General features: G+C 36.8%; 1 protein-coding gene across 3 annotated transcripts in view; it reads left to right on the top strand.

Annotated features, from left to right (window-relative positions):
• Nucleotides 1-13,764, top strand: part of COPB2 (coatomer protein complex, subunit beta 2 (beta prime)) — a 33,546-nt gene that overhangs the window by 9,667 nt on the left and 10,115 nt on the right. For all 3 annotated transcript variants that reach the window (XM_011998529.1, XM_011998528.1, XM_011998530.1), the window contains exons 3-15: nucleotides 738-824; nucleotides 1,031-1,157; nucleotides 2,017-2,165; nucleotides 4,629-4,775; nucleotides 5,654-5,753; nucleotides 6,414-6,556; nucleotides 6,809-7,008; nucleotides 8,301-8,411; nucleotides 10,585-10,673; nucleotides 10,760-10,866; nucleotides 11,829-11,972; nucleotides 12,951-13,081; nucleotides 13,310-13,517. In XM_011998529.1, the coding sequence (XP_011853919.1) occupies nucleotides 738-824; nucleotides 1,031-1,157; nucleotides 2,017-2,165; nucleotides 4,629-4,775; nucleotides 5,654-5,753; nucleotides 6,414-6,556; nucleotides 6,809-7,008; nucleotides 8,301-8,411; nucleotides 10,585-10,673; nucleotides 10,760-10,866; nucleotides 11,829-11,972; nucleotides 12,951-13,081; nucleotides 13,310-13,517 (1,743 nt within the window). The remainder of the gene's footprint in view (nucleotides 1-737; nucleotides 825-1,030; nucleotides 1,158-2,016; nucleotides 2,166-4,628; nucleotides 4,776-5,653; nucleotides 5,754-6,413; nucleotides 6,557-6,808; nucleotides 7,009-8,300; nucleotides 8,412-10,584; nucleotides 10,674-10,759; nucleotides 10,867-11,828; nucleotides 11,973-12,950; nucleotides 13,082-13,309; nucleotides 13,518-13,764) is intronic.

Here is a 13,764-nt window from a genome sequence, read left to right as displayed (position 1 = left end):
GCCAACATGGTGAAACCCTGTCTGTACGAAAAATACAAAAATTTGCTTGGCATGGTGGCGCACACCTGTAATCCCAGCTACTTGGGTAACTGAAGCATAAGAATCAGTTGAACCTGGGAGGCGATGGTTGCAGTGAGCCAAGATTGTGCCACTGTATTGCACTTCAGCCTGGGTGACAGAGTGAGACTGTCTCAAAAAAAAAGAAAAAAAGAAAAACTAAGAGCTAATTCATTCAACAAATACTTATTACACACTAATTTAGTGTGCCAGCCACTGTTCTAGCTTCTGCCTATACAGTGTGAAAAATATTCCTGCCTTTGGAGAGCTTGGCAGGAAAGATTCGCACAAACGTAATTATGAGGTGCTACATTATGAAAGGGAAGTACAAGTTTCCATGGGTGGATTTTCAAGGCAGAGAGAACAAGAGCAGAGGTAAGGCTGGGAGTAGCCAAAGGTGAGGCTAGAAAAGGGAGGGAAGGGCTGGAGCACAGAGGATCTGGAATACCATCTTGTGGACATTTGCTTTCTCTTGTCTTTTAAAAAGTGTTTTAATTTTGAATCTATTAAAAGATAATTGGTCTTTTAAAAAAATTTTAGTGTTGACCTTTTATATTTTAGCCTGAGAATATATTAAAATGAGAAGTGATCTTAAAAATTGGATGTTTGAAATATAACAGAGTAGATTTTGTGGTTATTTTCTTACAGCTCAATTTGTGTATTCTTTTTACATTTTAAAGACACTGGTGAAGACATTTGAAGTATGTGATCTTCCTGTTCGAGCTGCAAAGTTTGTTGCAAGGAAGAATTGGGTTGTGACAGGAGCAGTAAGTAATTAATATGAATCTCTATTCCCGTTTTCTGAATTGGTGAATGATTATGTAAGTTAGTTGCAGGATTTCGATTCCTCATTTGTTTTGTTAGTTACAGCACTGTTTTGAAGCATAGACTTCATTCCTTGAGCCTGTGATGCAGTTTTTTTGTATAATTTACTTGATAATAGGGATGATGGTTTTAAAATTTCTGTTTCTAGGATGACATGCAGATTAGAGTGTTCAATTACAATACTCTGGAGAGAGTTCATATGTTTGAAGCACACTCAGACTACATTCGCTGTATTGCTGTTCATCCAACCCAGCCTTTCATTCTAACTAGCAGTGGTAAGAGATGACCTATTTTGGTCATGTGCGTCTCTTTGGGTAATTCATTTTCATTCACTGAGACATGCTATTCTTTAACTGCTGTTACAAATAGAATTCTAATTCCAAGCAGCCTTTAAACTGTTTAGATCCATTACTGTGCTATTGATGCTGCTTGTGTTTGTACTTTAATGAAGTATCAACTGTACTTAGGATCTGTGTAATGATTGCTCCAATTCCTGTCAGAGAAGACCTACAAGTCTAGATGTTTAAACATCTGCTGAACAGAAAGGTCATTTACATGTTGATGAGTGAGTTTTTGGCAGATTTCCATAGAGCCTAGTCAGTTCAATCTTCATATTCAAACTAGTTTGCTCCTTGGTATTGTGTATAAATAGTAGACCTCTTGGAGGACTGGCAAAAGAGGTAGCACTGAATTGGTAATAGCTCTTTGAAATGTGTTTAAATTAAAAATTGAGAAGTAATTTAAAACTTTTTAAAAACCAGTCTTGTGAGGGCAAATGCTTGTTCTCTACATAGTCATTGCTATCAGTATTCAGTCACGCTTAGATTCTAATCAAACTTGTATGACTCTTTGCTCATTCTTTAATGCTCAGTGAATTTTTAAGTTTTTTCACAAAATTTTTATATTTGCTATTTCTAATCTATTTTATTTATTTTATCTCCAGTTTTCTGTAGAGAGTTAAGTTTATTTTTAAGATAAATAAGCATTTTGAAAACTCTATTTGGTTTTGATTCTATTTCTGTAAGTCATGGATTATGTGGTTTATGTTAGGTTTGCTTCCTCTAAAGACTGTGTCTTACTTATGAAGTGAAAAAATAGAAATTACAACTAACTTGAGACTTTCTTTTGGCCTAGATGACATGCTTATTAAGCTCTGGGACTGGGATAAAAAATGGTCTTGCTCACAAGTGTTTGAAGGACACACCCATTATGTTATGCAGATTGTGATCAACCCCAAAGATAACAATCAGTTTGCCAGTGCCTCTTTGGACAGGACTATCAAGGTAGGGTGTTCACAGTTTGTGTCAGTTATCATTATTAGTGAACTATACTTGCCTTAGGTGTTTGACTATTGACTGGCCAGAAATTTATCCATCTTAAAAGTTTTTTTCAAAAGTCTATTTTGAAGTAAAAATAGGATTTCTCATTTTAATCCAAAGGACATGTTCTGTTTTGAAAAATATTGTGGCAACTCATTGCTCTTAATGAGGAGTGTTTTTCTGTGTGGAAGCAGCATGTTATAAAAATTTTTTAGCCTTTGGAAACCCAGAATAAGAAAAATGCCAGTATCCTTTCTAGGATACTGCTTTCCTCTCCTTTCAGTATTCATTGTTGACTTCTGCTCATCGTTCATCTATTTTACATTTAAATTCCATATGCCTCTATTCTGTCTTTCTTACTCCATTTCACCACATTGCTGTCTGTTATCTTCCTGAAACATAGATTGCATCTTGTCAGTTCCTGATCTAAGGATAAAGTCCAAATGCCTTAGTGTGGAATACAAGGATTTCCAAGACTAGCCTGGGCTAATATTATGCGACATCTCCTAAAACCCTGGTCTACTCACCATCCTCTAGAGGCCATGAATGTTCACAAAACCTTACTTCATTGAACTTTTCCATCTGCCTGCACTTCTCTTTATTTTCCTGTTTTGATATTTTTTTCCTCCGGAGAACTACTCAGCTTTTAAGGCTTAGCACAAATATTTACTCTTGAGAAGCTCTTGTCAGACATCCACTTCATCTCTAGGCAGAGCCAGTTATGCTTATCCCATTTCTTCCATTGCTTTTTGCCTCTGTTTCAGCCTTTCTCAGAATGAATTTTAATTACATGTTTTTGGAAATCTTTATCCCCTGAAATACTGAATTTTGGGGGTAGAAACTATGTGTCACTCCCTTTCCCCAAACATTCAGTAGCAAACAGCAAAGTGCCTTACCTGATCTAGGTGCTTAATACATGTTGCAGTGAGGGCAATCATGCTCCCTTTTTAAATCATAATATTTAAAATATTTCCATGCTGGGCGTGGTGGCTCACGCCTGTAATCCCAGCACTTTGGGAGGCCGAGACGGGCTGATCACAAGGTCAGGAGATCAAGACCATCCTGGCTAACATGGTGAAACCCTGTCTCTACTAAAATTCAAAAAATTAGTTGGGCGTGGTGGTGGGCGCCTGTAGTCCCAGCTACTCAGGAGGCTGTGGCAGGAGAATGCCTTGAACCTGGGAGGCGGAGCTTGCAGTGAGCCAAGATCGCGCCCCTGCACTCCAGCCTGGGCGACAGAGTGAGACTCCATCTAAAAATAAATAAATAAATAAATAAAATAAAATATTTCCATATGCATTGAATTAAAATAAATTAACTTTTGCTTACACGCTTGCTTTCACCTATATAAAACACTGTTACTAGTTTTCCTTTATGTAAAATGTTATGTGTCTGAATATCTTAGGGTTTTGACCTTAGTTATTTTGCCTTTGGATTTTCCTTGCTTTTGACATAGATTAACTTTGAAATTAGTTGTAAACTTTTGTTTTACTAAATTAGGTTTATCTTGAGAGCAAGAATTGTCTTATCTTCAGTTCCAGTAAAGTTTATTTTATACAGTAATTGATAAACATTTGTTACACATATTTATACTCCCCACAGGGCCTCCCATATGGTAGGCACTCAGTAAATATTTGTAAAGATAAAGCTTAATTCTGTGCTGTGGTAATTTTTAACAATTTTCTACATTTTAAATTTTTAATTAGGCAGTAATTTTCTCCTTTAAATATATCTTCATTTTTATTTATTTATATATTTTTGAGTTATGGTCTGTGTTGCCTAGGCTGGAGTGCAGTGTCATGATCACAGCTTACTGTAACCTCAAACTTCTGGGCTAAAGCGATCCTCCTGCCTCAGCCTCCTGAGTTGTTAGGACTACATGCGTGTGCCTTCACGCCCGGCTAACTTTTTACTTTTTCCTTTTTTGTAGAGGCAAGGTCTTGCTGTGTTGCCCAGATTGGTCTTGAGCTCTTGGGCTCAAGTGATCCTTCCACCTCAGCCTCCTAAAGTGCTGGGATTACAGGTGTGAGCCACCACACCTAGCCACTTTTAATATATCTTACTAAATCCACTTTCATGAGCTGTATATTAAATCTATAATAAAATAATTTCATACCCTTAAAGTGGTGTTTTTCAAAGTCTTAAACATCTAGATTCCTGGGCTTCACTGTGGATTGACTGAATTATAATCTCTAGAGATAAAGCCTGAAAATTGGCACTTCTTTTAAAGAACGCCATAGTGATTTTGGCTCCTGAGAATTCAAGTAAAATGAGAAATAACAAAAACCAAACAGTATAAAAAATAAAATTTCATAGCTCTTCTCTCCTGGGCTTTGGCATTTTACATATTGTGTCAGAAATGTGGTAGATTTGCCTTTTGAAAAGCAAGGCCCCATATTGACTGGCAGATGCTATTTCTCTCTGCAGGTATGGCAGTTGGGCTCTTCGTCACCAAACTTCACTTTGGAAGGACATGAGAAGGGTGTGAATTGTATTGATTACTACAGTGGTGGGGACAAACCATACCTCATTTCAGGTGCAGATGACCGTCTTGTTAAAATATGGGATTATCAGGTACAGTTTTTCATAACCTTACTTCCATATGTTAGATATGTTTCTTACTATTTCTTATAGGACAGTTAAGACTTGGGTTGTTGAAGTCTGTTCACAGCATAATAACTTAAGGTATCAGTATTTGCACCTAAACTGTGTTCCCAGAAGTCTCCATAAAAATGAAAACAATGCATACATATCAAGATTTTAAAAATAAAATACCAACATGTTCATATTTCATTTTGTAATTGCATTTAGAAATTTTAACATTTTAATGTTGAATTATCCTCCATAATCTTCATTGATAGACTTCTATTCATTTTTGTCAGCTAGCAGATCAACAAATACCATTTTGCCAAATAGTACTCTTGTAAACCTAGTTATGAACTCTTGTTAACATGCTTCCTATCTCTAAGATTTTCTTATATTTAGATATTTTTGTTTTCTAGATCAAAAGTTCCTGTAAGCAATTAATAAAATGAGGCCTAGAAAGTCTGTTTCACCTTGAAACATTTTCACATTTGTACTTAAATCCAGAATAAAAATATTAAAGGCTAAAGCAGTACTGTCTACTTAGCCAGTGATAGTAAGTGTGGGTTTTAAGGGGTAAATCTATTACCCCGAGAATTTGGGGAAATAATATTCATACGAAAGCCTTCTTGGGTTTTTTCCGCTTCTTTAAATATGATAGTTACATTTACATTTATTTTACAAAGTAATTAGATAAAATATTCATATATACAACAAGATCATCCTATTTCAAAAACTTCTGTATTGGATATTATTTAGATTGTCATGACTACTATCATTTATAATGTATGTGTACATTGAGAAAATTAAGGGTGGGCTGGTTACATGTTTTTCACTAATAAAAAATGTTTTCTATGTCTTAATTACAGAATAAAACATGTGTACAGACACTGGAAGGACATGCCCAAAATGTGTCTTGTGCCAGCTTTCATCCTGAGTTGCCAATCATTATCACAGGTTCAGAAGATGGTAAGTTAGAAGGGTATGTTTATTCCTGTGCTGGTAACTACTACTTAGTGGGCATTTAAAGCAAGTAATGTCTCTGCATTATAATTGGAGGTTTCCAAGGATTTTGATATTTTTAGTAAAGTACCAGACTTAAGCTATAAAAGAGTAAAGGGGCATTAGTTTCATCATCATCATCATCATCATTCTCATGTATTTTGATTCTGTCACTTAAGAGGACCATCAGATGTCCTGAAGAAAAACTGAAAAAGCATGTGCTTTGGAGTCAAACAAACCTGGATTCAAAATCAGGCTCTGTTATGTTATGAATGTGTGGTTTGGGCAGATTATGAAATGGAAACACATATATCTGCTTCATAGGATTATAGTGAGAAGAAATCATGCGTAGACAGCATCTGGCACAGAGGAAACACTCTACCCAGGAAATCCTGTTATTATTTCATGTTTAAAATCATAATTCTTAGTTTTTGTTTCTTATACGTTATCTGTTATGTTTATGTTGCTTTTGAAAATCATTTAAAGACAGTAGATCAAAAAATTGGTCATTAAGCTGCCACAAAGTGTTATCTATTTTAATAGAAAGACTTCTATGGCTCTCTTTCACCTGACAGTTTATCATCGGATGTTTGTATCAAAAGGGAATATTTACATTGTTCTTTTTAGGAACAGTACGTATTTGGCATTCAAGCACCTACCGGCTTGAGAGCACACTGAATTATGGAATGGAGAGGGTATGGTGCGTGGCCAGTCTAAGAGGGTCAAACAATGTCGCTTTGGGCTATGATGAAGGGAGCATCATTGTTAAGGTAATTATACTATCCCTCTCAGTAGGTGGACATAGGCAAAACCATTTTCTTTGTATTTTAGTACCGTCATCTTCCAAGTCACCAGTTTTGTAAAACTGGCACTTCTTTCATTAAGCACTAGACATTAAGCAATGAAGATTTAAAGTGGAAGAAAGGAAATGGAGCTCTCTGTTAGGTGAAAAAATAATCTATTTTGTTGTGGTTTTATTTATTTTCCTTTTCATTGTTGAAAGTTATTTGTCTTTCTTTCAGCTTGGTCGGGAGGAACCTGCCATGTCCATGGATGCCAATGGAAAGATAATTTGGGCCAAGCATTCAGAAGTCCAGCAGGCCAACCTAAAAGCAATGGGAGATGCTGAAATTAAAGATGGAGAAAGATTGCCACTGGCAGTAAAGGATATGGGCAGTTGTGAAATATACCCTCAGACTATTCAGCACAATCCTAATGGGCGGTAAGCCATCATCAAAATTTGTCTCTCAGCTTCTGTGTATGTTAGAACAGGTTTGCAGATCCACAGTCTACTCTTGGTTGGCATCTCTAATCATTCCTCAGTGTGCTTTTGCCCTGGCCTCATAGTCCTCAATACAGCTGCAGGCAGCCATGCCACTTGATAAAGTTGGCACAAAAGATGGAGCATGTTTCCCCTCTGGCCTTGTTCTATACCACACAATTCTGAATAGTTAAATAGTACTGTTTACTGTTATTTCACGTGCATTGAGTTTGTGTTCTTATGTGCTCCTTTGAGGGCAAGGAGTATGTCTTATGCTGAGACTTAGGAGGTACCCTCTCTAAATGCTTGCTGACTCACTGCTCTTAAGAAGAAAACTTGACTCTGAGATATCTTTTGAAAAAGTTTTGGGATTGGTAATAATTCTGTTTCTTATTTGTAATTTGAACTGTCAGTTTAATTTCTCCCTTAAGATTTATAAGTCACCAAACATCTTGTGAGAGAGGAGTTTCTAGCACAGTGAAGTCTAAATCTGTGGAGCTTTAAAAATATTTTACAGCAGGTCTGGGCATCTTATAATGTTATGCTGAATATTGAAAAAGACAAAAGATATAAACCAAGTATGCTACCTAGTTCAATAAATGGTATCCATAATTATTTGTAACGTAATTGTCTTATGAAGGTTAAGAATGCATTATGCGCATTTCCCTTAATAGAACATTCTTGGCCACAAGTTTTGCCTTTGCCAGTCTTTTGATATCAGCCTTTAAAGTGTTATAAATAACTTTAAAGATAGTTGTTTTATGTCCATTGGGAAAATTTTAGTTGACTATGCAGCATTCTCTTTTTCTCAGTATTTAAATGTTAAAATATCCTCTGTATTTTGATTAAGAGTCTTTAAAAACTGGAGTGAGATATTTTTATGCATTTGAGTGATCAGCTTTGAAATGAAGATAGTCTTTGTAATAATACAGTGCCTTCCTGTGGTATAAATGTCATGAGCAAAGTGCTATGCATCTTGGTGCTCAACAAATACTGGTTGAATAATTGGAATCCTCCTCCTTTGCATCTCCAGCCATTCTCACCTTCCTGTCTCCAGTTGCCTTTATGAGAAGGCCATTCCAATAACATTTCAGCAGTAATGCTATATTCATAATTTCCTTTTTAATTTGTTGGCTAGAATTTTTTTAACATTTGTTATTAGAATTCTTTTACCATAACAAGAATTATTGTTTCTTAACTTCTACATGTCTTTGGTCCTTTGTACTTCCCTCCCTGGCTTCTGTGATTTCTAGGTTTGTGGTGGTGTGTGGTGATGGGGAGTATATCATCTACACAGCAATGGCATTGAGAAACAAGAGCTTTGGATCTGCTCAGGAGTTTGCATGGGCCCACGATTCTTCAGAGTAAGTTTTGGCTGCGTGATAGCCAGCTTGCCGTGATTGCAGATGTGTTGTGTGCTGCCTGAGGACTCTCAAGGCTTGATGTGGGCTGCGCTTCTCCATGTTAAAAAACAGTTCTCACCAGAGCTGTCCATTAGATTAGAGTCAGAGGCAACTGTATAGCGTGAGCTGTCTTTGTCCTTTCTTTGTTCTGTGTTGAGCTGGCTCACTCAAACTGATAAAATAATCCCATTTAACTGGGGACCCAGCACCCATTTCTTTGGTGGAGCCCATGGCAGGACCTGGTGCTTTATGGGCTTAAGGCACAGTAGACCCTCATGTCTGCTTTGGCAGGCCTTGGCGTGCCCTCCCTATGATGTAGTGTCCTGGTGCTACTGGCCTTTGTGAGCTACTTGGGGATGATGTTGTGATTTGATCATTTTGATGAGAAATTTATGAAATCTTTTTTAAAACTTATTTTCTGTGATAGTACCCGCTGCCCATTCTTAACAAATTTCTGTCTGAATTCAGAACGTTCATAAAATGTTCTCATTAAAAGCAGGAAAGATCATTTAACTCTGACTTTTTTACTAGTCATTGGCTCTGGTTCCTTTTTCATTCCTGTTCAATGCATGTAATAAACATTAGGGGTTTAGTGTTTTCAGACCACACAAGTGAATTACATCTTCACAGTTTTTTTTAGTTTTGTTTGCCTCACATTTTATGTTGCATCTTGCCCCCAACAGTGGGGTAACTTAAGCTCAGCACTGCATAATAAGATACATTTTTTTAAATGTTGACAACAGTAAGATTTATTGAGAGGTATGGAATTGTTCTGATCTTTTCATAAATTTCCTAAATACACTTATATACATATAGTTCTGTGTATTCAAAGGTACTGTGTTATCTTAGGCAAAATTATAGTTGATGAATTGCCCTCTCTCAGCATACCTCTTCCTCTATTTTGATAGTTCCCTTTTTTCAGCTTTATCCAGCCAAGGCCTTGCTCAGCATCTTTCCTGTCCTGGGCAAAGCCCTCATCACATCACTTCCTCACACAATCTCAAATATCCAGTGATAGCCACAGCCACTTTTTTCAAGGCAGAGGCCTGAATATAATCTGTTGTTGCTGATCATTGCTGACTAATGAGCCATTTGTCACAGTTTTTATTATTTAAATCACCTTTATTGAGGTATGATTTACAGAAGACAGAATGTATCATTTAGTTGTACAGCAGTCCCCCCATCTGTGGTTTCCCTTCCTGCAGTTTTAGTTACCCACAGTCAACTGTGTTCCAAAAATATTAAGTGGAAAAGTCCAGAAATAAACAACTCGTAAGTTTTAAATTGCCCAGTGTTCTGAGTTGCATGATGAAATCTTGAGCCATGCCACCTGGGACGTGAATCATCCCTTTGCCTAGCATATCTATCCACATTGTATATGCTATCCACCTCACATTTAGGAAAAAACATAGTGTATATAGGATTCAGTACTATCTGAGGTTTCAGGCATCCACTGGGGCTCAGAACGTATCCCCTGTGGATAAGGGAGGACTATTGTTCTTGTCAGTAGATTTGGGCAAACGTATGTAATCCGTAACCAGTAACACAATCAAATTATAGAACATTTCTGTCATCCCCACAAAATCCCCTTGTCTCCATTAACAGTCTGTCCACACCCCCTACCCACCCATTCCCCAGGTCCAGGAAAATACTGATGAGAGCCTCTTGTCTCTATATAGATTAGAGTTGTCTTTAGAGTTTCATATAAATGGAATCATATGGTATGTACTCTTGTGTCTAGCATCTTTTTTTTCGTTTTATTTTTTTTTGGGTTTCTCCATATTCTTGCCTGGATCAGTAATTGGTTTATTTGCAGAGTATTATTCCATTATATGAATATACTATAATTTGTTTAAGCATTCACCTATTACAGACATTTGGGTCATTTTTATTTACTAAAGTGGTTTGTAAGCCCTAGTAATTCATGTCATATACAGTAAAAAACCCTTTCATCATTTATCCAACTGTAAGGAGTTCTCTGATGTCTTAGGAAAATGTACATCAGAGAATCTTCAAATATTTATTTTTTATTTTTGCATAATTACTGAAAAATATTTGAAGATATTTCCAACATTTGGTGGAATTATGATGTAGTATATAACATGTTATGTTTGCCTTCCCTTTTTTCTCCCAGGTATGCAATAAGAGAGAGCAACAGTGTTGTAAAGATATTTAAGAACTTTAAGGAAAAAAAATCATTTAAACCAGATTTTGGAGCAGAAAGTGAGTGTGGTCTACGTATTACATTTTTAAATTCTTTGTAATGGCTCCAAAATGCCTAAGCAAAACTCTTTTTATGTTCCCTTTAGGTATCTATGGCGGCTTCTTATTGGGAGTCAGATCTGTAAATGGCTTAGCTTTCTATGACTGGGACAATACAGAACTCATACGAAGAATTGAAATTCAGCCCAAACATGTGAGTTTCCCCTCTGTTGTTGTTTTTGGAATATTTATTTTTGTGATGAGTTCTGGGTCCCTAAGGCCAAGAAGTGTCTCGTACCCTGCTGTCCCTCTTCCATTATCAAAAGCCATTTAAAATATAAAACAGCACTTAGAATTTAAATAACTTTTAAAAATACACATTGTCTACGGCCTCATTAGGGTACGACAATCCTGATTTTCTGAGCAATTGGAGGTAAGTGGCAGTGCCATTTTGGCAGAGGAAGAAAGCATGCTTTGACAACAAGAAGTCAGAGAATTCTTGACTTGGAAATGCCTTCTTCCACGTAGTTCAGAAAACCTTTTCATATGTTTTGATGATAGCTGCTTGAACTTGAGGTGACCATCTCCAGTGACAAAGTGTTTACCTTTAGAACTGCCCGCTGCTTTGACAGTTTTCACTATCAGGAGATTATCTGTGGAAACAAACCAGCTTTTCTGGGGTCTGGTTCTAGAGTGTGCATTCTCAATGGGTGTAAAAATTGGCTTGGGGGGGCTTACTCTTTATGAATAAAGCATAGCTATACATATGTGTATGCATTATATATGTATATCTGTGGTATTAACATTTCATTGGGGGAGGTGATTAGAAAAATGTCCAGAAAGACTTCTAGGGAGGGTGGGTGAAAATGAAAAAAAAAGAAAAAGTGATAAACACTGTTCTAGAGCAATAGGGAACAGGCTACTGGTCCTCTGTGTAGCACATTCAGTGTTTACTGACAGCTCTCCTTTCCTGTCTCACTTTGGACTTTCTATTGCTAGGCTAAATAGCATAGCCCTGCCCTGGCCACCCTCCCAAATAATGCCACATAAAATTGTTAAGTGAATACTTATTATCTTGATATAAGAAGATAAATGTTGTAAGAAATCAAGTATGTGCAGTTTGTCATATCCACTCAGAAATCCAAATCAGTTGTCTATGATTTTGTTGTGTTGCAGATTTTCTGGTCTGACTCTGGAGAGCTAGTCTGTATTGCTACTGAGGAATCATTTTTTATCCTTAAGTATCTGTCAGAAAAAGTCTTGGCTGCACAGGAAACACATGAGGGAGTTACTGAAGATGGCATTGAAGATGCCTTTGAGGTAAATGGATCAGCACATCGCTTTTAGCTTTGTATTTAAATGATTTATATTCTTACAACAGACTTTACTGATTTTAACATTTCGTTATAAATTAGGTTTGAGGAGACAGCATTTAAGGATTTCTGGTGAAATGTGAAAATTAAAATCTTGACTCATAGATCAAACTTTGAAAATACGTTTAAAAGAAATTTGTGCTTTGATTTTAGGAATTCTTTAGACTTACTTTGATATCTTTCAGTAAAGAAATTGTAGTCGTTTTGGTCCTAAGACTATTTAGTCAGTGATTTAAATGAGCTCCCAAATGGTAAATCATTCATAATGCAGATATCCTAGATTTTGTGAAATACTTAATATTTCCTTTTCAAGTTATGAAGGGTCTAAGTTTAGATCAGTGTTCTTTTATATCATGGTTTTGGCCCAACAATGAGATTTCACATTACAAATACTAATCTAGGAATCTGTTCTTTTTTTTTTTTTTTTCTGTTTTGAGCCTAAGGGTTATATTGAGTAGGAATCTGTTCTTAAATGAAGAAAGAAATTCCAGCCAGTTGCAGTGGCTCACACCTATAATCCCAGCACTTTGGGAGGCCAAGGTGGGCAGATCACTTGAGGTCAGGAGCTTAAGACCTGACCTTAACTTGGCATGGTGAAACCCCGTCTCTGCGAAAAACATAAAAATTAGCCAGGCATGGTGGCAGGCACCTGTAATCCCAGCTACTTGGGAGGCTGAGGCAGGAGAATCACTTGAATCCGGGAGGCGGAGGTTGGCAGTGAGCAGAGGTTACACCACTGTACTCTAGCCTGGTTAACAGAGACTCCATCTCAAAAAAAATTCCAAGGAAAATTTTTCTTTCTGGAAATAGGAAGGATTTTACTTTGCACTCCTTATTCTACCATATCACCCTCAAATATATTCAGCTTTTTATTGAGAGATTTCTGATGTTGGATAAAGTAATAGTCTTTATTTTCTTTCTGCAGGTTCTTGGTGAGATTCAGGAAATTGTGAAAACGGGGCTTTGGGTAGGCGATTGCTTCATTTACACAAGTTCTGTGAACAGATTAAATTATTATGTTGGAGGAGAAATAGTCACCATTGCCCACTTGGACAGGTACCTGAGTATCATTTCGCATTTGTTCTAAATTTTAGCAAAATCTGTTGTTGGCTTGTAGCAATGATAGGCTGATTTTTCAGTGGTATAGTTTTAGTAGGTTGCCTATTGTTAACCAAAAATGTATCAATCAGACGGGAAGGTTTTGAGCAAGAGGCAGGTTGGCGGGGCGTGTGTTTGTGTAATTGCAGATTTGAATTTCTAACTTGGTTTCTGTGTCTTTTATAGGACGATGTATCTCCTAGGCTACATTCCTAAAGACAACAGGCTTTATCTGGGGGATAAAGAATTGAACATCGTTAGCTATTCCCTGCTGGTTTCAGTCCTGGAATACCAGACAGCCGTCATGCGGAGGGACTTTAGCATGGCTGATAAGGTCCTTCCTACCATTCCAAAAGAACAGAGGACCAGAGTTGCACACTTTTTGGAAAAACAGGTAAGAGGTTTTGTTTTGTGTTTTCTTTTTGTTTTTTAAAACTAGCAATTTGAAAGCAAATTAGTATGGAGTTGAAAAACTTTATTTCTTAATTGCCAACTGATTTCTGTGGCAATAGAATTTCTCCTGTGAGTTTAAGGCACTTGTTACAGCATATGATGCACCCTTCTTACACGCTTCCTTCTGCTTTCTCAGTGCCCCCTTTAAATGTTAGAGGTGATTTATCAGTCTTTCTCTTTTTTTTTTT

This window comes from Mandrillus leucophaeus, unplaced genomic scaffold (assembly GCF_000951045.1).
Source record: "Mandrillus leucophaeus isolate KB7577 unplaced genomic scaffold, Mleu.le_1.0 Scaffold573, whole genome shotgun sequence".
NCBI lineage: Eukaryota > Metazoa > Chordata > Mammalia > Primates > Cercopithecidae > Mandrillus > Mandrillus leucophaeus.
The sequence above is the reverse complement of the archived record's forward strand: the minus strand, read 5'-3'. Positions and strand labels throughout refer to the sequence as shown.